The sequence below is a fragment of the Haemaphysalis longicornis genome, unplaced genomic scaffold (assembly GCF_048455015.1).
Source record: "Haemaphysalis longicornis isolate Haplotype H1 unplaced genomic scaffold, Haemaphysalis longicornis Haplotype H1 scaffold_2, whole genome shotgun sequence".
Lineage (NCBI taxonomy): Eukaryota > Metazoa > Arthropoda > Arachnida > Ixodida > Ixodidae > Haemaphysalis > Haemaphysalis longicornis.
In genome coordinates, this window is record NW_027526295.1 from 73,350,349 (window position 1) to 73,378,191 (window position 27,843).

Sequence of the window (27,843 nt, forward strand, 5' to 3'; positions counted from 1 at the left end):
GAACTGACATGCATTGCTTGAAGTGGTTCGGATCAGGATACCATTTCGACTATAGAAGGCTACAGGTATTCTGAACGTGTCTCAAAGCAAGCATTAGGCATTTCGACGCAGCTTGGAGTGATGTAAACGTCCAACTAATCTTAAGTGTTTATAGGTGTCTACTTGTGCTCTTCGCCTGCCGTTGGTAATGAAGAGAAGACCTTAAGCACAACGTGAATCAGGGACGAATTTTTTTTAAAAGATCTCCTTTTCCTTTTCAACTTAGAAGGCTACGTAAAGCTAAAATATGGAATAAAAATCGCTAGTTAATAGCCTAATCATCAAGAAAAACTCACGCTAGATAGAGGGAAAACAGTTATGATATTCTCTTTGACCCGCCGCCATAGCTCATTTGCTAAGGCGTTGTGCTGCTCAATGAAAGGACACCGGTTCAATCCCGGCCACGGTCGCTGCTTTTCTGATGGAGGCAAAAAATGGCTGCGGCTTAGCTCGGCTAGGCCGCATACGCAAGCGAAAGCAGCCGAAGCTAAAATTTTCCAACCGAACGAAATGGGTAGTCGATTGATTGTAGGGTTTAACGCACCGACGCAATGCAGTAGGCGATGAGGCGCGCCGTAGTGGAGGGCTCCGGAATAATTTTGACCACCTGGGGATCTTTAACGTGCGTCGAAATATCGTACACACGTGCGTTTTTGCTTTTCGCCACCTTCAGAAAAGCAGCCGCCGCGGCCGGGAATCGAACCCGCGACCTCGTGCTCAGCAGCGCAACGCCTTAGACACTGAGCCACCGCAGCGGGTGATATGGCTAGTTGAACATTCCGCACTTCGTGAACTCCCTACCGTCATTTCGTCAGTTTCCGAAGCCATCGTCGAAGTAGTGGAAGGCGAGGCATTCATTGGTGCTTTAAAGCTTGTCGCTGTCGTATTTTGTGTATCCTTCTTTCTCCGCTTAGCTTATCGAAGTTCCAGTTTTTCACTGTTTTCAGCCTGCCCCTTTGCGCGCTCGTACTCACGTTTCCGCTTCATCTCATTAGCAAGCCCAGCGAGATCTGGAGTATGGTCCGATGCAGCAGGCGGACAGATGGATTTATCAGTGATGGAAGCAGATTGCATGATCAGCCCTCGGCGCTCACGTCGGCAAGCCTCAAACATTCGTCGCCACGGGGAGTTTCTGTCTCGGCCTCGCCAGCTAATCGCTTCTCCTACTTCTCCACCTTTTGGACAGGGGCCACTAGTCGCTCTCGCGGCGGCTGCGGCGAGTCACGAGGTCAAATTCTGCCCCACGGAGACACTCGCTCAACCGGGCCAATATTGTTTCCGCAATAACAGCGAAAACACCCGTGTGTCCAAAGTTGTGCACATGTTAAAGATGCATAGGTAGTCTGAGTCCGTAGCCCTCCACTACAGCGATCCTCATAGCGCAGGTGTAGCTTCGGTGCGTTAAACGCTACAATCGATCTGCGATCTGTGCTATGCTTTGTGAGAAAAATATATGGCCGATATTGACGATAATTCTAACCCTTTAGACGCATGCCTGGGAATTCTGTCGTAAAAATGCGATTGGTTCGTCTCTTAGTGAAACTTATAACCTTAACGTGTATGGGTTATCGCTCATGTGCGCCGATCGGGTTTTCTATGTCTTCATCTCCCCCCTTTCCCTCGCTACCAAGCAAATATACACGCCAGAAAAATAAGCGACCAAAGGATCATTCCTTGCTCGGCTATGTGTCGCGCGGGTCCGTACTGCAAGCACTGATACATAATTTACTGAACATACGGTACCCACCGAGAAAACTGCGTGCATATCACTACAGAGGCTTCACACCGATTTCGAGCTGGCTGCACACTCCCTTAATTCTAGGCATTCCCTGCCACGGGTAAGAATATATGAAACTTTACCATCCCCTCATAAAGAAAGTTGAGAGAAGCGCGAAAGCTTTCTCACATTAAAACTTCGCAAAAAGCGCGTCAGAACTTCCGTTAAAAGTGCGCCCAACCTTCGCTAGAACTGCGTCAAATCGATTGTCAAACCTTGAAAGAGCCAAATTGCTAATACAGAACTTACGTATGCGACCATATTTCGTGCACTAAGCGGATCTACAAACAATCTGAATGTATACCCATAGGTGCTTATTAAGAAAACACTACACTATTGTAAGCCTTCATGATCGGTGTGCGGGCTATCTTATTTAGAAACGTTCCTTTTTCGCGAGTTTCAACTTACGTTTTGACACAAAAGCACAATAAAGACCCGATTTGACGCATGCGCTGTGTGTCTCGAGATCTTGTCAGGGCTTTTCAGTCGACGAACCGATCTGTGAAGAAATGCATTAGTTTTTTAAAACGACGCCATCGATCCAACTAAAAAATTAACAGTGGCTTAGCTCGGCTATGCCAGGATATACGTAGCGTGAAGTAAGGTTCACCTGGTTATTCTGGGGTTTCCTGGTTGTCTAGGATAAGCTGATTATCATGCCAACTGCTGCTAAAACGATTTACAATCCCATCGAATCCAATCAAATCCAATCCAATCCTATTGCGGCAGCGACGGCGGCGACGGCGCGCCAGCTGTGCACCGTGAGACGCCACTGCTCGTTGCGCATGCGCAGCACGGCTCTCCAGGAGCCACGCGAAAGTGCTCAACCTCAGCCCGTGTAGCTTACGCTACAAAAGGCTTCCGAGGGGCCACATAATCCCACAATGCAAAACAACGCGTACTACAAAGTTCCGTAGCTGCGGCAGCGAAGGAGAGGGCAGCGCCGACAAAACGATAGTGGCCAGAATGCATTGCGGGGCTGCGCAGTGAAATGCCGATCGCGGCGGCCAGCAGTTTCTTCTCCCCCCGACAGATAAAGCTAGCTTGAAGGGAACCTGTAACATTTTTTCAACTTTCTCTAAATCCTAAATGCTTTCTGAGCGTAATCAACAAACACATCCAGTAAATAGAACAAGGGGTCACAAAGTACCTGAGCCAAAACATTACTGCTCTATGTCTAACAGGCAACTTAAAAATCAGCTCAAAAGAAATTGCCGAGCGCGCGCACGTGAGCGTGGGCCTCGCGGCGACCGCATGGTAGTTAACAAAATGATGAAAATGCCTAGTGTTCGCGTGTGCGTGCCTCTCGACGACTGCTCCACGTCCCCTGCGCACGTTGGCGAAGGCAAGCATATCCACTAAGGCAGATGGGCCAAGACACTAAGGCAGATGGGCCAAGTTAAAAGAACGCAGTGTCTAGAGTGGCGTCCGAGGGCACTCTAGCTGATCGCTGCAGGCATGGATAGAGTGCCGTCCGACGACATTGAAATATATGACACTAGGCAAGCGCCGGCCAAACCGTCTGCAGTTGTAGTGTAGAGAAGTATGGTGCAAATGAGAGAACTATACAGTATACAGAGCAATCCGCCTGACTGGGTAGCGTTGTTGAATGACCCCGCTTCTTTGAAAAAAATTTAGTGTGAAAATCGTCAGCCTGGTTTCAGCTGGCGACTTTAAACCAGTGTAAGTGCCTTTTGTTTGTGTATGTCTAAACAGGCATTTAATAAAAAAAAAAGCAGTTGTAGTGTAGAGTATCCGCCTTAGCTTCTTGATCCCAAGTCGGTGGTTCATGACCGGCTTTCTTCAGTTGTATTTTTTGTTTAACTTTAAATTGAACTATATTTTTTATGGCTTAGGTTAGCTTTGGTGCTTTAAATTATTTGTGTGCGTTTAGCTTTGGTGCTTTAAATTATTTCTTTTTGTGCGTTAGGTTATCTTATGTTGTGTTTAGGTTAGGTTGCTTAGCTTTACGTTGTCTAGAGCGAAGTAGTGCCAGACGTGGCATTTTTGACACAAAACGCCGGTGGGCGTCGATATAGTGGAGTGCTTATAGTACCGTCGGCCGGCACTCCAGACACGGCCTTAAACGAAACCTAGAAAATGCCAATTGCTCGTGTGAGTTCGCCCCCCCCCCCCACGTCCTCCCCCAAAAAAAGAAGAGCTCCAGCGTTCACCGTAATCGGGCGAACAATCGCTCGGAACGAGACAATTCGTCATAGCGTACGTTTCTTCAAAGTGATGTGCAATGACTATCACTTCCAAAAAAAAAAAAAACGAAAGAAGCTCCCACTTACAGCAAAAACGATGAATTAAAGGTCTGGAAAATGGAAAAACTTAGAGCGCGATTCAACAAAGACGACAGAAAGACGACAAACACAAGCGCTCTTGTTTGCGTTTGTGCTTGAGCGCTTGTGTTTGTCGTCTATCTGTCGTTCTTGTTGAATCGCGCTCTAAGTTTTTCCATTTATGTACCAACTTGCCCAACAGCGTGTTCTACTGAAGTAGAGGCCGTTGCAGCTGCGAAGAAGAAGCAAATAGGTTGCAATAGTCGACTTAAACCTTCGTGATGGTCGTAAAGGTTGCGTGCATCTCCGCAACCTTCAAGTCTTGCGCGTTAGTGTGAGTTTTCTTCATTTTCCGGTATTTCCTCAGCCTTACCATTCTTGTAGAGTTCTAATTACGTCATTACACCAATATAGCGGGTATAGCCGTTTATATAGCCAATATAGCCGTTTCCTTTCACTTAGAGCAATAAATGCACTTGATAGCCACTTAAAAAAAAAAGCCCCAAAGCAAAGCAGAAACGGAAAGCGGGTAGTTCCACTGCGATGTGCAAATCACCCAGTGCCGCTCCGAACTGTTCATAACTATAGCTTTGGCAGAGTTACCAGACTCGAAGGAAAAAGGGAGCGTTTATGGAAAGTGTTTCTGAGTTTATTTAACCTAGGCCAAGCGCTTGTGCCGTTATCTGACCGCAATGATGTAAAAAGGGCCCAGTGTGCGCTACCAGAACACCTTGACCGCTTTGGCACCAGTTCGTACGCCTGCGCGCGTAAGTGCTCCATTTTAGTGTTCTGCGGAAAGCGAGAAAAACGACAACTTTAGTTTGAGGTTGCCGAACCTGTGAAGTTTTCCCGCCTCACGTTTTCTGAAGCTCGTAACCCTTCATGAGGCCCTGTTGTGAAACTACGTTATTCTTTCTTCAAGTTCATAAGTCGTCATGTATTTGCTTAGGAACTGTTGATGCTTAATCGGTAAAAAAATGCACCACTAAAGCCGTTGTGTGAGTACCAATAGAAAAAAAACTAGCCGCGTATCTGCTCCTTTCGTTGCAAATGTCGTCAAAAGACGATAGTCTTTGTAGGCATTTGCAAGGGAAATGCCCTCCTTTGCTTTCCTGCTCACCTCTCATGCTGTTCCTGTACCGTCGCGCTCATTCCATGGTAAACACACCAACTGTTTGCGCAAGGCGATTTGAATTCGCCGAGTTCCACTGCTACAGGCCAGGTTCCTCGATGCCAGCGCTGCAGTACGGCGGAGACACGCGTGAATGGAGGTGGCCGACTAGAAGGTTTATAGAGCCGCGTGGCCGTGCTCCACGTGCGTTTCAACCAGAACGTGAAACCTAGCTAGTGGAACCTTTCGTTGCTGTTGCCGCGTGATTTTTCATATGCCGCCAGGACGCGGCGGTTTTCTGCAGTAGATGTAGAATATCATTTGCTATCGAAAAACCAAGCATCCATGAATTTATAATAAAGGAACACTGTAAGTATCCTCTGTGTACTAATTTCCTGTCTTATATTTGCGTAATGTCTTGTTCTGGTTCAACGAAGTTGACAAGTATGAACATATAAACCGGGCTTAGACGTTTACATGTGGCTGTGAGTATATAAGACTATTGCGCAGTATCAATTTTACTTTGGCCGGGTGGCTGAATCGAGTCACAGACAGACAGACGGACAGACAGACATACATACAGACCAAAATTTATGGGTTTAAGTAGTCCAAGAAAGACTATCGTCTTTAAAAAAGAATTCGTTCATGCTCACATTGTTTTGACCATTTGCCACGCAACATGGCCACCGCTCTATATTACACTGACGATAAACTTCACATTCCAGTAATAATAATGATGATCCCTCGGCAGTTGTATGAGAGCACTGGAGCAGGCAAAAATAGCTGCATATCCCGCTTCCAGGCGCCGTACATTTTGTGGCGTTTCTTTCAAGATGACGGCTGCATTTTTCAAGTCTGTCACACGTGACCACAATGTTCGCTTCAAGCTATTTTTTATTCTACGTTATTCCCAATCATACCGCTCACACGAGAACGCCGATATGCGGCAGTGTTGCGTTTTTGGCTAGTATAACTAGGTCCATTTATACCAGTAGCAGCGACCGATTGACAAGTTGGCGTTATAAAATAATGAAAAAGAATCTCACAAGCACACAAAAGCGGACCATCAATAACAGGAAATTGTGGGTTTTTTGTGGCCGTTTAAATAAATTCATTTCATAATAAGTGCTCGTCTTGTGCAGTTCTCTTTTTAAATGGGCTACTTAAACGCAGAAATTTTGGCCTGTCTGTCTGTCTGTATGTTACTCGATTCAGCCACCCGGCCAAAGTAAAATAGGTATTGCGCAATACTCTTATAAACTCATAGCCAAATGTAAACTCCTACACCCGGTTTATATGTCCATACTTGTCAACTATTGAACAAGAACAAGACATTACGCAAATATAAGACAAGAATCTAGTACACAAGGGATATTTACAGTGTTTCTTTATTAAAAAATCTATGGATGCTTGGTTTTTCGATAGCGAATGATATTCTACATCTAGCGCAGAAAACCGCCGCCTGCTGTTGCCCGCGTCACCTCCTGGCGGCATATGAGAAATCACGCGGCAACAGCCACGAAAGGTTCCACTAGCTAGGTTCTACGTTCTGCTTGGAACGCACGTGGAGCACGGCAGCGCGGTTCTATAAAGCTTGAAGTCAGCCGCCTCGATTCACGCGCGTCTCCGCCGTACTGCAGCGCTGGCATCGAGGAACACGGCCTGTAGCCGTGGAACGCGGTAAATTCAAATCGCCTTGAGGAAACATTTAGTGTGTTCACCTTGGGATGAGCGCAACGGAACAGGAACAGCATGAGAGGTGAGCGGGCAAGCAAAGGGGGGCATTTCCTTTTCAAATGTCTACAAGGCTATCGTCTTTTGACGACATTTGCAACGAAAGGAGCGGATACGCTGCCAATTTTTTGTCTTGTGCACATTCGCGCTTCTTGTTGATTATATCAAACTTTATCTCCTGAGAAGACAGTAGAAGGATAATGCGGTGACAGAGTATCACTCAGTAGTGCAAACGTGAGACGGCTAAATGCAACAAGTCCACGTGAAACTTTTTATGCCAGGCTGCTGAATCCCGATTGTGTCGGACGAAGGCGTGTGGGACAAATTGTTGGTAACCGGCTTGACATTGGTCGAATAATTGAAATAGTGAAAAGGCTCGCGAGATTCTGGCTAATAAAAGCGCACGAACTGGGCCTCGAGCACACTGTACTGTGTCGTCCCTTTACGCAGGACTCACCCGGTGAGGTGCTGTTCGAGGAGATCATTCATAAGTGCAAGTGCTGGTACCGGGCCTTTTGGAAGCTGATATGGGTAAGTGAGCGCTCCTCGAATCACCCTGTGCAGTAAATCTAATGATTCGAACATGCTTCCAGGAGCAACTGAAGTATTTTCAAAATGCAACGTATGGGGCCGTAATGACTGCACATATATTTGCGTTGGTCATAAACTACGGTTAAAACCAAGGAGCCTGCTATACGTATACATGTGTTCGAAAATTAATCGCGCTTTTTGTTTAACTCTGTGGTATAGACGTGTCATTTTTGGTGGTGTAAAAAGACAGTCGAACAACGCGAAAGGTCGGAACGTTTCAAATGACGTTTCTTTGCGCTTCATGTACCAGCTTAAAAAAAACAAGCGCTCTTCACGACTCTTATACGAGTGCCGTTTCCCAGAGAGGCAGTTTACACAACACCGGCGACACGCAGTAGCAGCAGTTTTTACTAAGCGACAGTTTCAAGCTTTTACGTTGTGCGGATTCTTTTGATGGCGATTGCGTCCCAATGGCCGTCATAAACATTTTTGTGATTAGTATTACTTGTTATAAAGTCATTCTTATACTTGTCATTCAGACTGCGCCACTTCTATACAGTCGAAGCCGTTTCGATTTTCGACTTTGGCTTTGATTCAGTTTGCCTGGGAGAAAGCATCGCATTCTAACAACTTTTTCATACGAAACAGACTTTGATATTTTTATTTTTGTGTGTGTCTCTGTTAGCACTTTCCATCCATATATACGGTTGTGAACATAAATTTGCGTGTGCAAGAGAGGAAATTTCGTATACGGCACAAGACAGAGTCCGGTGCTGAAGTTTCCACAAGGAACTCGTATTTGTCAGAACAGCAATGGTCATCCTTTAGATGCCTTACATAGGCAAAAGGTCCTTCTGAGAAAAAACACAAGGTTTGGCGAGATAGAAGATAAGTGAGAGCACGAGTTTTTTGATAGGCCCTAGTAGGCGAGAAAGAAGCTAAATGTTGCAGTAGATACTTCTAAAAGGTGACCGTTGCAGAAAGGAAAGCCCAGTGTGGAGCAGATTATTTCAGTTCGGAGATGGGTCCAAACTTTGTCGAGTTATGACGCTGTATTACCTCGAGCAAGGCTTAGAGAACGTCAGAAAGCGGGCACGCGGGACGGGAGGTTAAGCGCCATCTTTACAAAATTCCTGCATGATAAAATAAAACCTGACCACACCAAACAGCACTGGTAAATATGAAAACGCTTCCGGGGACTTGAGTTCCGAACACGGCCACATTGAGTACAAAAACACAATGTTTGAGACGATTTGGCGGACGGAATAACGAAATGGTAACTTTCGGTGACGAGGACAGTATTTGCACCAAATTGAACGTTAAGCATTTCAACAGAAGAGGGGCAAGAAAGCCAGTGGGTTTAATAAATTACAATGGGGCATGTCTAAGCCTAACTGCATCTTTCGGTGGCAATGCCGCAGCGATTTTAAACCACCTTTTTGAACGACAATTCCAGGGGGGCGTACAACTTCGATTTTGAGAAATAATACCAATTCAGGTATTTGAGACATACGGAGATTTTCATTAGCTTGCGCTTCACATACAGCCTAATATTTTACATAGTGTAGTGAGGAAGGTTGAAATGATTCTCTACAATTATTCAGACTTTACTACGGATATAAGGAGGTCGGGTGAGCTCATACGTTTACCTGTTTCTGCACTACACAATTTAGGGCAAATGTAGCGTGCTGTCATTCAAAATAGTGTTCGAGGAAGTGTACTGGAAAGACGCATTTTACTTCGCTGCTCTTGTTAGGTGTGCTGTCTACAGAAAAGTTGGTTGGCAGATGCGTGCAGCTCTTCAGTCTGCGGTGGAAACAATCACCTATGGCGAACTTTTGTGAATGATGAAAACTGGCATGAACTAAAAAAAACTGTCTCGGCTAGCACTTGTGGTGCAAGGCTGAAAAAACGTCCTTCTCCCATGGTAGTAGACCCAGATGTGGCATTATTATCATCAGCAGCAGCAGCCCACTAGGTCCACTGCAGGACAAAGGCCTCTCCCATCGACCGCCAACAGTGTTTCTCCGATCATTACTCGTACCATGGCCTTTTGACTGTCCTGAGTTTGCTTTCAAGTTGTTTAGTAAGGCACCCCGATTTCGGCTCCACGTGTCATCACGTCACATTTATTTCCGAACTTGCCGCTGAAAGTTATCCATGACTGGCCGCACCGGATCGTTTCGTCCGCAGGTTTTCATATCTCTCACAAAGTGGACGGAGTAGTTAGTGCTGTAAGCCGAGGCCAAGTCCAAAGTAAACGCCCCCGCAAAGAACCCAAAGGAAATGCTATGCGGCCGGAATGCGATGATAGTAGAATCGTGTTGAGGCCCGGCCGGTCATTTTCTTTTCCCTGGCCCTTGCCAGCTTGTACGGCGGGTGACTTGCACGTCGGCAGGTCCTTGAGCTCATGTATCGACGCTGGCTCGTCTCCCCCTCCTCCAGCGGCGACTTCTTCCGCTTCAGCTTCATCCATGAGGTGCTGAGATTTGTCGTCACACCCCACTGGTCCGGCGACAGTGGTGTAAGTTTGCACGCACTGTGAGGCCTCGTTGTCTCCGGCGATTCTGAGCTGGTGGGGCACGTCGTCGGGGGAGACGCCTGCCTTGAGTTTCAGCGACACAAGGCGCGTTGTCGAGCCCTTGTCGCCGCACCCAGACACACGCCAACGGTCTCTTGCGTCGTCAGTCACTACGCCGTACGGCGCAAACGCGGCTCGCACCATGTCGTCGGGCACACCATAAAGAACCCAGTGCACTTTAACTCGCAGCACCTGGTTGTTCGGGTCGATGACCATGCAGCGAAGATCTTTTACTTTTTCGTCGCGGTTATATGCAGTGGGTTCAGGAAAAGATGTTCTAAAAAGAGTGAAACGAATGCCAGTACGTTCATCTGTTAAATCTTTCTTCTTTAAAGTTCATAGCGGCACGCTTCCGGCACGCTTCTGATGAACATATGACCTGGAGTCATCACGTACACTGTCTTGCTGGCAAACTTTCCCAAATCTTAGGTACACTTTTTCGACTTTGGTACCTCCCTCGCAAAATCAAATTACTGATTTACAATGCCTTATTTTTCAGTTCACTAAGTTACTGCAACCTTGTTTGGGGTACAACATCAGCAACAAACTTAAATTGTCTCTTCCTACTTCAGAAAAAAAGCAATTCCAATAATTTGCAATAAGCCGTACGATTTTCCTACAGAACAACTTTTCAGTGAGCTCAGGGTATTAAAAATTGTACAATTATTTTCTTATCGTTTGGCATTACTGTACAACAGGGAACAAAAAAATAATGTAAACTATATTTGCAATATAGCTTCTCTGGAGCGTCATAATATTTGCTACAACACACGATCTCCTGATTTCTGGCAAATACCCCAATCAAGAACTAATTATGGAGTACAAATGCGACGCCACAGATTACCAACCTTGTTAAATTATCTTATTGAGCAAAACGTAAATCCTGGACCCCAATTAAACCTACTGGAATTTTACCTTCAGCAGTAATGTATACTTCGTCATTGATTGTATTTCTTCCTAGGTATTTTTTGTAATCCTACTTCTCCCGCGTTTTTCCTGGCGCTATGTGGTGACAAAAGTGTAACTTTTTTAACCACATTATACTCGTGATTCTTGTTTTTATTTTATTTCTGTGATGACAAAGATGTCAATTTCTTTTGATTACATTGTACTGGGGGTATTTGTTTTTTTTTGTTTTTTTTTTAACTTCTCTTCTCTTCTCTTTTTTTTTGCTGCCCTGTGAAGATTCTCAATACGTAGAGGCTTGTTTGGCTTAGGAATCATTGTCACATCCGAGTGCTTCCACGTTGCCGGTAGTTCGCCTGTTTCCCAACATACGTTAAAATACTCTAGGAGCGCTTCTGTTGCGTTTGGAGGTAGGTTACGGAGGAGCTTATTGGTAATGTTGTCTTTGCCGGGTGAAGTATTCCTTGTGAGTTTGGCCAGGGCTGCCTCCATTTCAGCTTTTGTGAAGGGTCTATCGAGGTCTTCGCCCTATATCGCTGACTTCCTGCGCGGGTAAACTTCTTGAGCACATGGTCCACGATCGGCTCACGCCATATCTCGAGGACAACGGGTACATACCGGACACAATGTTTGGGTTCCGACAGCATCTGTCTACCCAAGATATCCTTCTGCTTCTGAAGGAGGACATCATAGACCGCTTGGATCGCCATCACAAGTCCTGTATACTTGCTATCGACGTCAAGGGCGCTTTTGACAATGTCAAGCATGAAAAGATCCTCGAAAATCTGCAAAGTACTAATTGCGGCCCCAAAGCTTACAATTATGTTCAAAACTTTCTCACGAATCGCACGGCAACGGTGGGCATCGGCAACCTTCGAGGCGCAAAATTCCCCCTACCAAACAAAGGCACGCCTCAAGGTTCAGTGGTCTCCCCGCTGCTTTTTAACATCGCCATGCCTGACCTGCCAAAGAAACTTCAAACTATCGAAGGACTGAGGCATGCTCTTTACGCAGACGACCTCACGCTGTGGATGAGAGCGCCTACAACTGGAAGACAACAGGATGCCCTGCAGGAGGCTATCGACGTGATAGTAAAGTACTTGGACTCTTGCGGTCTCCAGTGTGCTCCGGAGAAGTCCGAACTTCTTGTGCTGAAGGCTCGAACTCGAGGACGACCACCTAAACTTCTTGATCCAGATCCCAGCGTCACTCTTTATGGAGTGGAAATTCCCAGGGTCAAGTCCCTTCGTGTACTAGGTCTGACCATACACAAGGATGGATCGGGTGCAGCTCATCTTCCCAAGCTACAAAAAACGGTGACACAAGTCACCCACCTCGTTAAAAGAATCGCGAATCAACGAAGGGGGCTCAAAGAACAAGACACCTTGCGGATCATTCAAGCATTAATAAGCAGTAGGATCACGTATGGCACCCCATACTTAGCCTTAAAAAACGCTGAAATAAACAAATTGGACATAATTATTAGGAAAGCAACCAAGACTGCTCTACGCCTTCCTTTCATGGCATCCACCGACAAGCTCCTTAAATTAGGCGTGCATAATACGTGGGAAGAGCTGGTCGAAGCCCACAAAGCCAGCCAACGCGAACGCCTCAAGCTCACTCCTACAGGCAGAGCAGTACTCCGTTTCCTCAATTACAGTGAAACCTACATCGCGGACACCGACCAAAAGGCGAGACTACCATCGGAACTCCGAGAGACAATCTGTATAGCACGCATACCACGTAACATGCATCCCACTTACCACAAAGAAAGAAGACAGGCAAGATCGAAGGAACTCCTCCGAAAATATGAAAAGGATCCTAACACCAGATACACAGACGCTGCTCGATATCCAGACCACACTGCTTTCGCCATAAGCGTCACGGACCCACGAGGCAGGGAATTGACGTCGGCAACAATACCGGCTCGTAACCCCGAAACTGCAGAAGAAGCAGCCATCGCCTTGGCAATGACGACCTGCAGCGACCGAGCATTGATATTCACCGACTCCCAAGCGGCATGTCAGAACTTCCAGAAAGGACGCGTGTCCGCGACGGCTCTTAATATCTTAAAGACGCGCCCCCAACTTCCTGACACCTACGTCACCTAGATCCCGGGGCATGAAGGGATGGCGGGAAACGAAGCAGCGCACGCTGCAGCCCGAGAGCACACCAGCCGGGCCTTCCTGCCACCCAACATCCGTGCTGCAACGGGTGCAGCAGACGTACCCATCACCTACAGGGCCATACTTCAGCACTACCGACTTGAGCGGAGGAGATATCCCCCACCACACTCCGACCTCACCAAGGAAGAGAGCGTAATCTTTCGTCGGCTCCAAACAAACACGTACACACACGGAATAATCATGAACCGCATCTACCCCACGCAATTTTCATATCTCTACCCTTACTGCGACATACCCGACACCTTGGCACACATGATCCTGGAGTGCCCTTGCGATGACCGCCGTCCAGACCCACCTGTGGATAGCCGAGCATCCTCAACAACCCTGACTGCTGCACCACAAGATATTGCAAGCGCCCTTACCACCGGTGACCACGACATCGCTGAAAAGTGGGAGGCACTGATCGTCTACGAGGATCCGGAGAACCAGAAGAATCTGGTGAACCGGGCGAAGACGGCAGCCACCGCCAAAGGTTTCCTGGACTGAGGAGACCTACCACCTCGGACCGGCAAGGATCAAGACCTGGCTAGTCTTTTCAGCAAATAAACGTTTATTTCTCTCTCTTGCTGCCCTGTGAGTCTACCGGGCTTTTGGGCTGGCCAAGTTGCCTGCGAGCAACTTTTTCCCAAATCGTCCGTCGTACTGGTTTTGTAAGCTTTACGAGAAATAAAGTCATTCATTCATAAAACCCTGGCTGCAGGAAAAAGGACTATGTGTACACCCACGGACACTTAACTGTAGACTATGCCAAAAGCTGGAAACAATTGAGCACATCCTTCTGGACTGTTGGGATGCGGTATTTCACTGGGACATCCTCCAACGAACCCTGAAAAAAGACCTACCATTAACGCCTTATGGCATTCGCTTTTTGCCCGTAAACAATGATGGAGGCGTGCCCTGTGATATGTTCATGGCACTTAGTCTGCATTCTATGTGGAAAACTCGCATGGCGGTTCAAAATGCCGAAGAGGATGCTCGCACACTGCGAGAGTACTTCATTGAAAGCGTTGCTTATACAAGAGAAGTTTATCGAGTCATGCCGGAAGAGTCTGAGTGGTTACCCATTCTGGATGTTCTAGCGCAATTTAACATGTTTTAAGCCACTCCCTTCAGCCCATTTGTGGCTGGAGCTAGTAATTTGTGTACTGAACAGTGCGTGTTGTGTTGTCGCGAAGCAGGCAATAAAGAAAAAAAATATGATAGTAGAACCATATCGACGCCTGTTTCATAACGCGAGGGACCCAGGTTCGATTCCGACCACAGGAAGCGTTTTTATTTTTTTTCTATTGGCTGCACGTAATATTGTTCCCCACCGCTGCTAACTCGTACCTCTCGACCCTTTGGGACAGCCCAGTGGTTAAGTTGCCGGTGTCACGGCGTAAATATCCCGAGTTCGATTCCCGGAACCACGTTAACTTGACGCTCCGGAGTTTTCTGTCTACGACGGACGAAGTTGTGTCAACCTAAACAGCTGTGCTGGTAATATATCCTAGGGTCGCGCTGATCGTGTAGGTGACCGTGGCGCTTTCGCGCATCTATCTTAAGTCTATAAGTTAAAACGAAGTAGTACTTCAACAGAAGGTTGTTTTAGTTTACTGTACGGTTCGGACGCTGACGAGCAAGCAAACTACCAAAGTCCGGAACAGCAAATGATTTACTTGAGACGGCGCTTTTTGAATGATTCCTTTGAGACAACTGATATGGCGTCGGGGTGCGGACTAGGCTACTTCTCTGGAGACCAGTGTCAGAGCTTCGGGTGGGCGCAAAACAGGATGAAATTGCAATGGCGGGAAAGAAATTCCGCTGTTATTCGGCGACATGAGTTAGGGGCACCCAATGCCGCTGCTAAATCGAGCAGACATAACCACTGCCACGGTAAAAACGCAATACTCTCTTGGCACGGTGTGCGAGGAGCGGCGCCGAACACCGTACTGCAGGCATTGAAAGCCGGCGCCAGGCCTGTGCATCGGGCCGTGTCCAAGTTCATGAGAAGCATGGAACAGGTGTTCATGTATTCCGAACGTTGCACCAGGGATCTTTAATTGTTTATTTGCCGTCATGCTTGGCGAGTGCACAGGTGTCGATTATGTATTCTCTTTTAAAAAATGTGAGTCGTAAAATGATGACTTATCCCTCAATTTACTTCAAATGATTAACAGAACTACTTTTCTGCGTTGATGCGCATGATTGCAGAAACCTTTCCCGAGCGGGACAGGCGCTCTACCTGCGGCAGATGGGTGAGTTTTTCTTTTGAGGGGTGCCCTGATTTATTACATAAAAATTTTGGGCCCCTTGCGACATGAATGAAAAGAAGATATTGTAATTTAAACGCGCGCTACTTCGCACAGTTGTGTGCATGGAGTGGCTAATGGGATCTTGCGTGACTTATCTTATGACTCCTCAATGGTGTTCTTCTACTGAGTGCGGAGCAAGTGATGGTTTCTCACATCCGCGCGAAAGAAGATGCGCCTTTGAAACTTGAAGGCCAGCGCATTTTCTGAAAACAACTGGAGCGGGGTTGGATCGCATTATTAGGTGGCTGAGTGTTTGGGTGATAATCGTCAGTACGTTTCTGTCAGTGCTTGCGTTAATTATGCCGCAACACCTGTTTATTTTACTTCATTCTTCCGAAATTCTACAAATTGAAGTGTATATTTTGTGGGATCAGCACTACTTCAACGTGTGCCAGTTTTTCTGCAGTCTTTTCAACTGAGAAACAACGCATTCAAAGTTCGTAATTGCAGTATTTGCCGCTACATTTTGCTCTTATGCGGGTACCGAAACAAACCATGTGTTTCTCACCCCTGCTATACCTAAAAATTTTGATATCTGCATACGGCAATATATTCCGGTGCCTGCTGCACTTCAAAGAGCCGATGTATTTGAATGACATTTTCAGGGTGTGTGTTTTTAAACTCGCCTATTTACAAGCACAGGCTAAATTCAGAACGTTTTTCTTGTGTATAACTCCTTATTGCTCAACTAGAAATAATTGCTCCGAGTGTCACCAGCTGCGAGGCATATAATCGCGAAATCCGATGGTGCCTTTATAATAAGAAACTGCTTCGGGATAATATTATGTCAGCAAGCTCCACATATGAATAAACATTCTTGGAGCTGTTTTGCATGCATTTTCGGACGCTGCTTTTGGAGAACCCGCTACACGTAGAGCAAATGAAACGATCTGCGCAGTTTCCTGGGACGCTGCAACACTTTCGATACGCGTTTTCACTCTTTCCTGCGAAAGCTAGTTATCGCCAGCACGAAGCGGCACTGCGGGATTTTCTCGTCGCACCAGATACGCCTTCCATTTCAGCTTTGTTTTTGCAGCTTTTTTAAACAGTCACTATCGAAAAAAGTTCATTGCGACAACTGAAGGAAAACCGTCCAAAAGCTGCTCATGGCTTTAGTGACGTAATTCGAGCCGTTGAAGAACGTCCAGACCGGGGAATAGACAGAAATCTTTTGAGAGAGTTTACAAGTTATCTGATGGGTATAGAGCAGTTTTTGTGGCTGAGGTACTTTGCGACCCCCTAATCAAAGCAGTGGGTGTGCTGGGTGACTACATTCTGGAAGCATTTAAATTTTGAAGAAACTTGAAAAAAGTGTTGCACGGTCCCTTTAAGACGGAAGCACCGGCACAGCGGTAAACATCGCGCTATTTTCGTATGTTGTTGCTGAAGCGACGGCGCATCGCTATGCCAACTCTTTTCAAGTAGGCGACGCGATGAGTGGGTGTTTCGACAGCCCGACAATTCATGTTTCTCATGCCTGCTAGCGCCGAACAACTTACGCGTATCCTATTCAAGGGTGAGGCGTTCACCATTTCTTTGTCACGTATGTTTTTCATCTAAGCCATTTTTAGCGTATTTTACATCCCGAAACTGGTGAGGCAATTTCCGGGCCACCTCGAATGGGGGGGAACGGCAAAGAACAACTGGGGCTTTTCTACTCTGTCTGAAGCACCCCGAGTAGACAGTATGGATATCATTGGCGAGCGCGCGCTCTTTTGACCTCCTCATCTAAATCGCCAAACACAGGAATACCAACATATAATGGGAGCTGATATCAGGTTTCGCCAGTAAAACATGCAATCACTCGTTTGACAAAGCAAGTTAGATATAAGTATTTGTAGTTGGATTGGAAATGTTTCGTATTATCTGTAGAGTCCACCTGGTTCAGAGAGGGGGCGAATAGTTCACTTTGTTCGTTCAGACGAACTTTCATCGCACGTTGTACGAGTGAGCTATGAAGAAGACATTGATTCAGTATTGTTTAGCAGGACCGATAGCTCTTCAAAACTAGTGATTCGTTAAATGCAGACTGCCTTTTATGTCGACTGTCAGCTCTTCGTTCGGTTTTGTGTTCTCTCAAGAACGCACGTTAGGATTAGTGCGTTTGAAAACAGGGATTTGCAATTTAAAGGTAACGAAATGTTGTGCATGTTACAATTCAAGAAATATGGACCTTACCCAAGTCATAAGACAGGTGTTGTGAAAAAAAAAAGAGGAGACGTGTTATAACTGATTGGTTGTGACCCGCTTTGACGGAAAAAGACGCTTGTCGCCACCCGTATGTTTACCGTGTTTTCCCAACGAAGGTCGCATAGCCACACGACGAAAAACGACTTTTGAATAGAAACTTCGGAGGCACGGCCAAGGTACGTGAATATTTCGAAGTTTCTACAGTGCCATTCGTATCAACATTATCGAGGATAGGCCAGTACCTATTGTATACGTAACTATTTGCCGGACTGGGCGGGTGACATTTGCAGGCGGACCGGCATAGCGGCCCTTGCCTGGCTGAAGGCGCAGGGTAAGGCACGAACCTTCACGGAGCACCGGGCCTACCGGTTACTGGTGGCGCTTCTCATCGTACTCAGCAGCGTTGTGCTGGTGAGAGCCCCCTCGCGTCAGCCTATTAGTGTTACTGCTCTGAACGCTACTGTAATATTGCTGCTTACCCAATTTAGGCATAGTGTACTGTTACGTCTTGATGGACGAAGTGTTAAACCGTAGACGGATGAAAGGCGAGCCGAACATATTTATTAGTCGAAGCGCATGATTGAAGACCAAGGGCAGAGGTGGCATTTAGAAGGAGGCCTCCGAAGATGGAGGGCATACCCAGACACGCGAGGACAGGAGCTCAAGCGCTAACGCCGTCGTTTTCATTACATGAGGCTGTCAATCGCACATGGCGCACTACTCCCAAAGGGTATACTGTACAAAGTTAATAACATTTACTGAAGCGTGGTACATGCCTCAAGAAGGCGATTGTACCGGTATCATCGCGACAGTACCATTAGCCAGGTAAGCCCGGTTAACGTTAATAATAATAAAGAGTTATTTTTTTCTGAAGTTTGAGACGGCTTGATATACAAACGCAAATTAATAACGCAGTGAATTCCGTTTCTTTCTGAAGGATATAGAAGCACACCACTAGTGTCACGTTTCCAAGTCAAGTCAAGTTTATTCGACATCAAAATACAGATATCTCTAGGGATCATAATACAGACGTCAGGAGCGCGGATAAAAAGCCAAGAGAAGCGGCTTGACGAAGTCCGTGCCCCCTAATTGATTTATAAAACAAATGTATACACTTATACAAAAGCAAAACCAAAAATATATAGGTGAGTCAATGTAGTACAAAAAATTTAGAGTCCATGGCAGCAACACAATCAATTCATGTTAAAACCAAACTCAATAGCACACTTCAGCAAGACAGTTGCACAGAATGAATAAGGTACACCACAAAAAATAAAAAAAATCAATAATACAAAAACAACGTTGTTCATTGATTACGTGAGCTTAACAGGCATGGCAAGGTGTAGCACAATTGTTCTCCGTAAGTGGTACGTGGGTAGGGCAGAAACCATGCTTCTGGATGACGTCTGTTATAAATGTTATGATGTGGAGTCAGGTTCGAGTTTTCTATTTGTTCTTGTTTCTCTGTTGTAGCTCTTAATAAGTTTTTCTTCATGCAGTACTGGAATGGGACGAAGCCCGAGGTTTTCGAAAGTGGGTTGGGTGTGCCATCATAAGCCGAATTAGATGCAGATAGCGCGGCTTTTTTTGTGGTAGATGTAGTTTAGTAATATTTGTGGCGGTCGTACGTCCCCAAACTAAAAGGCAATAATTAAAGTGAGAGAGGCTTTTCTCCCCTTCCGAACAGTGTTGGCCCATAGCGCTTAGAGGGAGGGCTGCGTATTTCCGGCCAATGGTCTCAGTGGATCAGCAGAGCCTTGCATCCACGCAGTCCCTCGAGAGCAGCCAGACCGGCGGCAAGGTGCGCGGCCGGCTACAGTTGTCCAGCTCGCTGCTCACCGTGCTTCTCAGCGTCGACGTGGTGCTTGTGCTTGTCGCGAAGGGCCCGCACGCCTACTTCTCGTCCGGATGGCACCTGTTGGACTTCCTCGTTCAAGCGGTAAGCTACTGGGGGGCTGTTTTGTCCCGTGCCATTCGTTATTTCAATGGCGATAGTCTTGAGTAGCGCCTGGTGGCGGTATGGTTGGTTATACATCGTTGGTTCGATTGCGCTCGGTATAGCAGAAGACGGACTAGAAAGGACACATACGCTTGACGTATAGACTGCGCACCGACAACTGTTTCTAGAAATAGAAATGACAACACTTATACACAAGAAAAGCAAACTAAATATAATGGAAATAAACTTTTCTTGTATATCAGCGTTCTCATTTCAATTGCAATAAACAGTTGTCAGTGCGGAGTCTATACGGCAAGTGTATTTTGTAGTCCGTCTTCTGTTTTAACCAGCGCCGTCGAACCGACGACGATAGTCTTCCTTGGGCTGCTTAAAGTCAGTTTTGGCCTTCTGTCTGTCTGTCTGTCTGTCTGTCTGTCTGTCTGTCTGTCTGTCTGTCTGTCTGTCTGTCTGTCTGTCTGTCTGTCTGTCTGTCTGTCTGTTGATACTTCCTACGGGCCAATGTTTGACCAAATTGCAACACAACACATTTACACAGGAAGAATCGTTCTAAACTACTTAAGTTGCTCTGACATGTCAAATATGTCTCTTTCATTAAGCGCAAAGGAACCCTGACGCAGATTTGAGGCAAAATTTGTGCCTAAGCGGTAGTCTCAGCGTTGTTCTTTTATGTAGGAACACGTTAGGGTTAGTTTTTACGACAGCAAATGAAAAAAAAACAGGTGAAGAGTTAAAAATGGCGCTGAAGGGTTCCAGCTGGTAGATAAAAGCGAGCAGAAAAAGGACAGGGCTGCCGCTCATACAGTTCCAGTCAGAACAGGAAAAACATTTACGCATCTCCACGAAGTGGGCGAAGCACTGGGTACCGTTCTTACCGTAAATCATCCGTGGCATTGCCCACTGGCGCATATAAATGAGTGACAACGTCTGTGCGCATTATGTAAAATTTCAATATTATTCAATCCGATACAATTCAATTTAATCTAATTCAATCCAAATCAAATCCAATCCAATGCTCCTGGCGCATGCACAACACTGTGTACACCTACGCCAAGCCCCGGAAAAAGCGAGGTAATAAGGTGCTCAAAAATAGAGGAAATGATTGGCACTGCGCCAGACGATGGGGATCGAGCACTGCGAAGGCGGGAAAATTGAACTGCATTATACAAACCAGTGTTGAATTCACCACGAGAGGAGCGAGAGAAAAGGGGAAGAGCATGAGGGCTGGTAGCGGAGAGCCGAAAACAGGTTACGTGGCGGAGGAGGCAGACGACTATCGTCTTTAAACGATATTTGGAGTGAAGCAAGCAGATGCGCGGCTAATTTTATCTAGTGCATTACGTTTGCAAGCTGATTCACAATCTGATACAGCCTCTGGTTTTTTCACAATACCATGGAAAGTGCGGCACCTCAGTCCACCCGTTTTTTAGGCCGCTGAAAGTTGGGTTAACCTGTATGCGGGGTACAGACGTTCCATTTTGTGGCCAACTAGATTTATTTTCCTGTTATTGTTTGGAACACTTCTGCATATTTACTTCTTTGCATTTGTCATCAGCGATTATTAAAGCACTGAAAATGCGCCGGTGCTGCTGTACTCTACGTTCGAAAACGAGGGTGCAAACAGCAGTGTAATGACAAAACTATGGAAAATTTGATAACTATTCAACGGTTGTAATCATATACCCTCTTTGTAGCGCAGATTCAGGCATTTGTTGTGACGGCTTGCCGTTGGGATTTGTACTTGGCTGCATAATGACGAAAACATGAATGCCGTCCTTCGACCTTGAGAAAGCGCCATACCTATAGCGCACGCGTGAAAACTGGAGCCGAGCGTTTCAGTTTAGCAAATTTACTCTCAAATTCAGTTCTAGCTACTGTTGGCTGTCCTCATTATCGGGGAGGCAGAGCGTTTTCAGGTGGGAACACGGGTTTAAAATACGGGTTTCTGCGGCTGCTCTTTGTACATATCTGGCGGAAAACGTTACGTCGGGCAAAAACACTACACATGCATTTTTCAATCTAGGCTGCTACGTGGAAGTCGACATTCGCAAAATTAAAAAATGACAATTGCGCACGTTGTTGTTGTTATTTCGCTACTTTCTGGCAATGGCCCTGCCGGTTTTGGCTTATAACCTACGAAAAATGTTTCAAAGAGCATGTTGTTATAGACTCCGATCAGTACAGACTCGTGAAAAGCTTGTGAACTGCTCGGCGTAGCCGTGGTCTGTCTAAGGCAAGGTTCAAGCTACTTTCTAGATGGCTGAAAAGCGTGACATCAACAAGTGCAGAGGCGAAATAACACTCTTTAGAAAAAAAAACTATCAATAAATGTGACGTGTGTGGCATGAAAACACCACCATTAGCGTGTTTCTGTGAATAGCCTCACCACCGGACCTACCTTGGGATGGCCGAATGGTGTCTTTGGGCCCAAATTTCTTGAATTAATCATTTTTATCAAATTGTTTCCCCTAATATACCCGTCGCGACTGATGTTAGCCCCCTTAGTATGAATTGCTGGGCCCAAGGGGGCGGGTTTCATCCCACACGCAATGGTTGTTTTTCTGATGAAGGCGGAAAGCGAAAGCGCTGGTGTGTCTAGATTTAGGAAGACGTTAAGGACGTCCAGGTGGTATAAGTTAATCCGGAACCCTCCACCACGGTGCGCCTCATAGCCGATGTATAGCTCCACCGCGTTAAACCCCACAAACAATCCCTTTAGTATTAACCGGATGGTTGAATTGTTGTGACTTTTCCGCAGTACTTGCCGATCCATATCCCCTTCTCTGTTTTAGTGTTTGGCTATGACCACCGAGCTCGCTATCCCGAGTTGCCTAATTCCACCGTGGTTTTTACCTTACTAAAGAGGCTTGTTTCCAATTTCTAATTTCTGCTCGAACAGTTATTTTTCCCAGTGATCGTGAGGCCGACGAAAATTTTTTTCTTCAACAAAATTTGGAGCGCCCAGTATCTGCCCCCAAAATAATCTTCGGTGGTACGGAGTTTTACACTACTCTATTCAATGCGATATATTGCCTACTGTTCATTCGTCGGGGGTGTTGCCCAACAACCTACACAGGCGACACTAATTCTACACTGAATTTCTTTCTCAATGTTTCTATAAACACTCAAAACGTATCGAAGGTTATATAGTTATCTCAGTTTTTAAGAAATTCGTTACGCAGGTTAAAGGTGTGGATCGGAATATAGGGCTCTGGATACGAATCCCCCATCACCCTAGCCACGCACAATAATTCATGCGCCCAGGTGCACCCACAAACAACAGCGGGGCTGGCATTCCATACAACAGAATGCGCATCAGGCGGTATTATTACCAGTGGTTTGATATGCCAATAACTAGTGGCGATATCAAACGGTCTTTCCACCCCCGTGCTCGTTTCTAAGGTTCTGTGTGGCTGCGCGGCTGTAAAGAATTAGGTCCACTCTAGGGTGTCCTCCGCGTTGATAACACGGGAGCGAAGTGTTTGTCCTTGAAGTGCCTTAAATAAGGGCATCCCGGTCTTTGCACTTCTCTATTAACGCAATCTAATACCAGTAGAACCTGCCACATTCTGTGAAGTGACGTAATTTCAAGCCAACAGCGACGTATTCTACGTGGTTATTTTCATTGCAGACATCGCTACTCTACGAGATTTTGGACATGGTGGGATTCCAGGGCTCTCTGATCGACGTACTGCGCGCGACCAGGGCGCTGAGGCCCGTGAGAATCGTGGCACTGCGGCCGGGAATGAAGGTACGGCTCCTATTCAACTTCAACCAATCTGGTATGCTCTTTTAATCTCCAAACAAATTCGTTGTGCTATTAAATTGGCTGATTTACGGGCTCGTTCCGCATTAAAATCAATTAAGATGTTTCAACAGGATGTCAAGAGGAGGACAATGAAGGGGATGTTTCATGTTTTCCATGCCCAACTCTTGATTCGATGGTCTGCTCAGCCAAATACACAACTTGTTGTAATTAGTGTCGTTTATGAATTACGTCTGAACGTTTGACCCAGACGGACACGGTGACCCAGACCTGAGAAATACAAACGTCTCCCACGCACCACGCTCAAAATATGTAACTATTTCGCTCGTTGTCTTTTGTTTTTATTGATATCTCCGGAGATCTAAAAAGAGCAGAGAAGCAGCTATCCTAAAAGAAGAAAATAATTCAGATTATTTTGAACAGGACCTACATTTTCTATTCACATCTTGGTCTTATATTTGGCAAGGGAATCTTGTTTAACTTTCCCGCCTAATTATCGCAATAGAACCGAGAAGACATGATGCCAGTTTTTATCATTCGGAAGTTTCTGCCAATATGCCACGCACAATTATGCAAATTTTAGCGCAAACTTAAGAAGCTCGTCCAAAGAATGAGCGAAAAAAAAAAAGAAAGTAGCGTTGTTGCCTTAGCAACTTGCTCACCCAGCACCTTGTATCGTCACAGGCATTTGTGCGATTCCCAACAGCGACCAAGGCCACAGCAACAAAAAACGACCACGTGATGTTGGTGGTGTGTCTAGTTGCGCTTGATCGCACCGCTTGCACGCTATTAGGTTTACACACTCAGTTTTCTGTGTTCGATGTTTCCGCTGTTACATCCTTGCTGACGCGGAAGTAAACGTTTAATACAGCGTAGCAGTATATGTCTACCCCTCCCCAAGGTTTAATTCTGCTGAAGCTGCTTTACTCTCACGAACGCCGACCAATCTTTCGCGACTGTGATTTGCTGGTGTCTTTCCCGTCTAAGCACGCGCACATAAGCGATTGGCGGTGTATGCGTGCACAGTGCGCGAAGCTATAGATTTCATGGCCTCACTGATGACATGTCCGTTGTGCTGATGGGAGGCTTACACGTGGACATCAAACAGCCGAATGCGACCTGTCTGGGGTGCTCACTAGTCGAGCGGACTGGGTTGTGTGTCACGACGACAGTAAGATGCCTACGAGGCGGGGGGGGGGGGGGGGGAACGGACATCCTCCTGCTTGTTCGCTACGATAGATTCAGTCCTTACAAGTTTCATTCACCTGAATGGTTAGGACGTATACTGAATCGTAAATGACAAACATATGGGGTTTGTTTCGTGCATTCGGTGGAGTGCATGCATCTTTACAGAATGGAAGGACACTAATTTTTTAATTCGTAGCATTGTTTGTCGAGGTACCCCCACAGTCAGGACCGTGTAACGCCCTGCATTTCCACAAAAATGCAGATATCGCGGAAATTCCACCTGTAATCGCTAATCACTATAGTACCGTAAATGGAGATAAGTGGGCGCAACAAATTTTGAAAAACCAAAAATAAGAAAAATATAAAATAATTACGGAAACTAGCGAACCGCGCAATGCCCTGCATTTACACTATAGTGCAGATTGCTTAGGAAATTTACAAATGTAGTCGTTATAATAACGTAAATGAAACGAATTAGTCAGAAGAAATTTTAAAAAATTAAAAATCACAAAATTTTAAGCAAAATACGGAAAATTGCACAGCGTATAACGTATGGCCTTTCCACAATAATACAGATTTCGCGAAAGTTGCAGCTATAATTGTTATATAATAGCATAAATGGAACTTATTGTTCGGACGAAATTTTGAAAAACTAAAAAAAATAAGAAAAATGTAAAATAACTACGGAAACTGGCGAATCGTGTAACGCCCTGCATTTCGGCAATAATACAGATTTGGGGAAAGTTTTAGATGTAATCGTGATGATAATGCAGATTGAGATAATTGGTCGGACGAAATTTTTGAAACTAATAAATAAGAACAATATTAAAAAATTACGGAAAATCGCAAAAAGCGTAACGCGTGGCATTAATTTCGCCAATATTACACTTCTACTCGTTATAATAGCATAAATGGAGATAATTGGTCGGACAGGATTTAGAAAAAACTAAAACTTTGTTTATAAAAAACGCGCACTCAATGCAAGCGGCATAATAATTCTGCGCATTAAAAAATAATTCTCTCAATTTCTGCCAAATTTTAAAAAATAATTTTTATCTTGGGTAAAAACAACGGCCTTCCGGAATTAACAATACAAATTTCTTTAATAAACAAAAAAAATGTGGCATGGGGTTATGCAGTATTGTCGTGAGTTGGGTGGAGCAATCTTAAGAGCAATAAGAACAAAGCAATAAGAATGATGGGACAAACAGTGGAAGTTACGAAAGCACATGTAAACATAGAAGTACTGATGCGTTCTGCTGTTCGTACTGCGCACAGCATGCTTGGTTTAGCTGCACAGCACTACGGGGCTTGGGGTTGTCTCAGACGACACTGGCCGATTGACGCAAGCAACGGTGTCTTACGTGACCCCATTTGTCGAGCGAGCACTGTTTCAGGGAACGAATATTTTCTCCCAGAACAAGAACAAGCCAGGTTTAAATGCGGGCAAAAACAAACCAAGCGCTTGCCACGGTATGGTGGCGCCATCTAGGTTACGGAACGTAAAGAAACGCGGGTACAAACCAACACCGCTGTACAGGGTGGAGACAACCTTTGAACGGTCCCGTGCCGCCGCAATTGGGCCAACGGGCTCAACGCGTTATTCTTTTTGTTTCCCACGAGACCTAGCAACGCAAAACAGACAATATGATTCAAACTTCTTCAGTAAAGCGCGTTGCGGCGATAATTTTAGCGCGGTTTTGACACAATGACTTCCTTCGGCGGCGAGCGAGCAACCGAAAATGGCGGCGCCAGCGTATACGTGTCTCTACCCTGTACGGCGGATGCGTGAATGAAGGTATTCTAGGCTGCAGAGCGGTGGGTTCCTGTGATGTCATTTGGGACCACGAAAACGCACGATTGAGCGGGAAAATCAAAATTTTAACCTAAATTGTTTAATTTCTCAGTGAATAAAGCACCGTTTGTATCCGGACAAGCGCTGGGGGCACTATAAAACACGAAATCTTTCGAATAAAACCAACTTGCATTTTCTCTTCATGGCTCCTTTAAGCTAAAATAATGACTCTCGCGCCAAAACGTATGTTCGAACGACGTTTGCAATGATATCATAAAAGCAGGTCTTTCAGCTCAACTTGGTCTGGAGCGGCATGGCCTCCGCGATCACCCCGCGCGCGTTTTGCTCCGGCCGTCCCAATCGGCCGGAGAGAGCGTAAGTTGAAAAGGGGGCGTGGCCGCGTCTTCCGCCGCACCGTGGCGCTCGCCAACTATGCATCAACTATTACACTGCGGCTTGGCACAAGCGAGGAAGCGCGCGTTTTCGCAGCGAGCAATCAAATTGAGTTCAGCAGCCAGCTTTAAAATGGCGGGTACAAGACAATAACCAACAAATTTATTATGGTTAACTTAATAATATGAGGAGCCAAGTACAAAGTTTCAGGAGCAATCATACGAGCGAAGCGCAGTCGGTTCTGGCACTCTCTGCTGCGGTTTCGCGTCCCTATTTTGATTTTTAAATGCAGAGCATTTCTTTAACTCACGATGTTATGCGTCCGTAAGTCGGCGTCCGCAGCCAGCCAGCACGTGCGCCCCTCCCCCGCTCCTCCTCGCTCTCAACAACAGGTGCGGGCGTGCATGCGCGTGCTTCGGCGCTGAAAGAGGCGTTGCAGCAGCAGGTGCTACCTCCTCTCCCTCTACTGCGCGGGCTACGAATATACTCGTTGCCCGAGCGAAGGATCCGCGGCCCGACGTTGATGTGTGGCCGCGGATTCTCGTGCACGAAGTTCGGCGTCGGCAGCGCGCTTCAGACGCTTGCGTTCGGCGTCGGCAGCGCGCCGTCTCGATCCAACCGATTGCCCCGCAGAGAGGGTGGGGTGCAAACGATGGCAATAAATAACACGTTACGTACTTACGTCTCCCGTCTCTCTCTCTCTCTCTCTCTCTCTCTCTCTCTCTCTCTCTCTCGTCTCGCAACCCAACTACCCAACCCCTACGACAACAACAACTACAACTACCACCGCCAACTACCACAACCTACGCCACGTGACCACCCCCAATGCTCTGCATTTACTGGTGTCCCTTGCGCGGGGGCATGCGACGGAGGATTTTTTTTTTATATTTGTCGATGTGTACTTACACGCGGTGCCAGTGCAAAACCCCTCACGTCTTCACCCAACATCATTTTACAAGAGTGGCGACTTGTATGAGCATCTGTCGCATAAGGCAATATTAAATATTAAGATTGTTTCTGATTGGTATGCATGTCATGATAGATTTGTTGCCGCGGCTTTTTAAGGCACTCTTAGAAAATCGTAAGCACGCAAGTCCGACACTAACCAAC

The 27,843-nt window shown here is 46.1% G+C and overlaps 1 protein-coding gene across 1 annotated transcript in view; it reads left to right on the forward strand.

Moving 5' to 3' along the window:
- Positions 1–27,843, forward strand: part of LOC144168069 (sodium channel protein type 4 subunit alpha B-like) — a 54,131-nt gene that overhangs the window by 15,399 nt on the left and 10,889 nt on the right. The window contains exons 5-9 of the mRNA XM_077697153.1: positions 7,397–7,477; positions 9,876–10,018; positions 17,925–18,045; positions 19,406–19,573; positions 23,223–23,342. Coding sequence (XP_077553279.1) covers positions 7,397–7,477; positions 9,876–10,018; positions 17,925–18,045; positions 19,406–19,573; positions 23,223–23,342 — 633 coding nt within the window. The remainder of the gene's footprint in view (positions 1–7,396; positions 7,478–9,875; positions 10,019–17,924; positions 18,046–19,405; positions 19,574–23,222; positions 23,343–27,843) is intronic.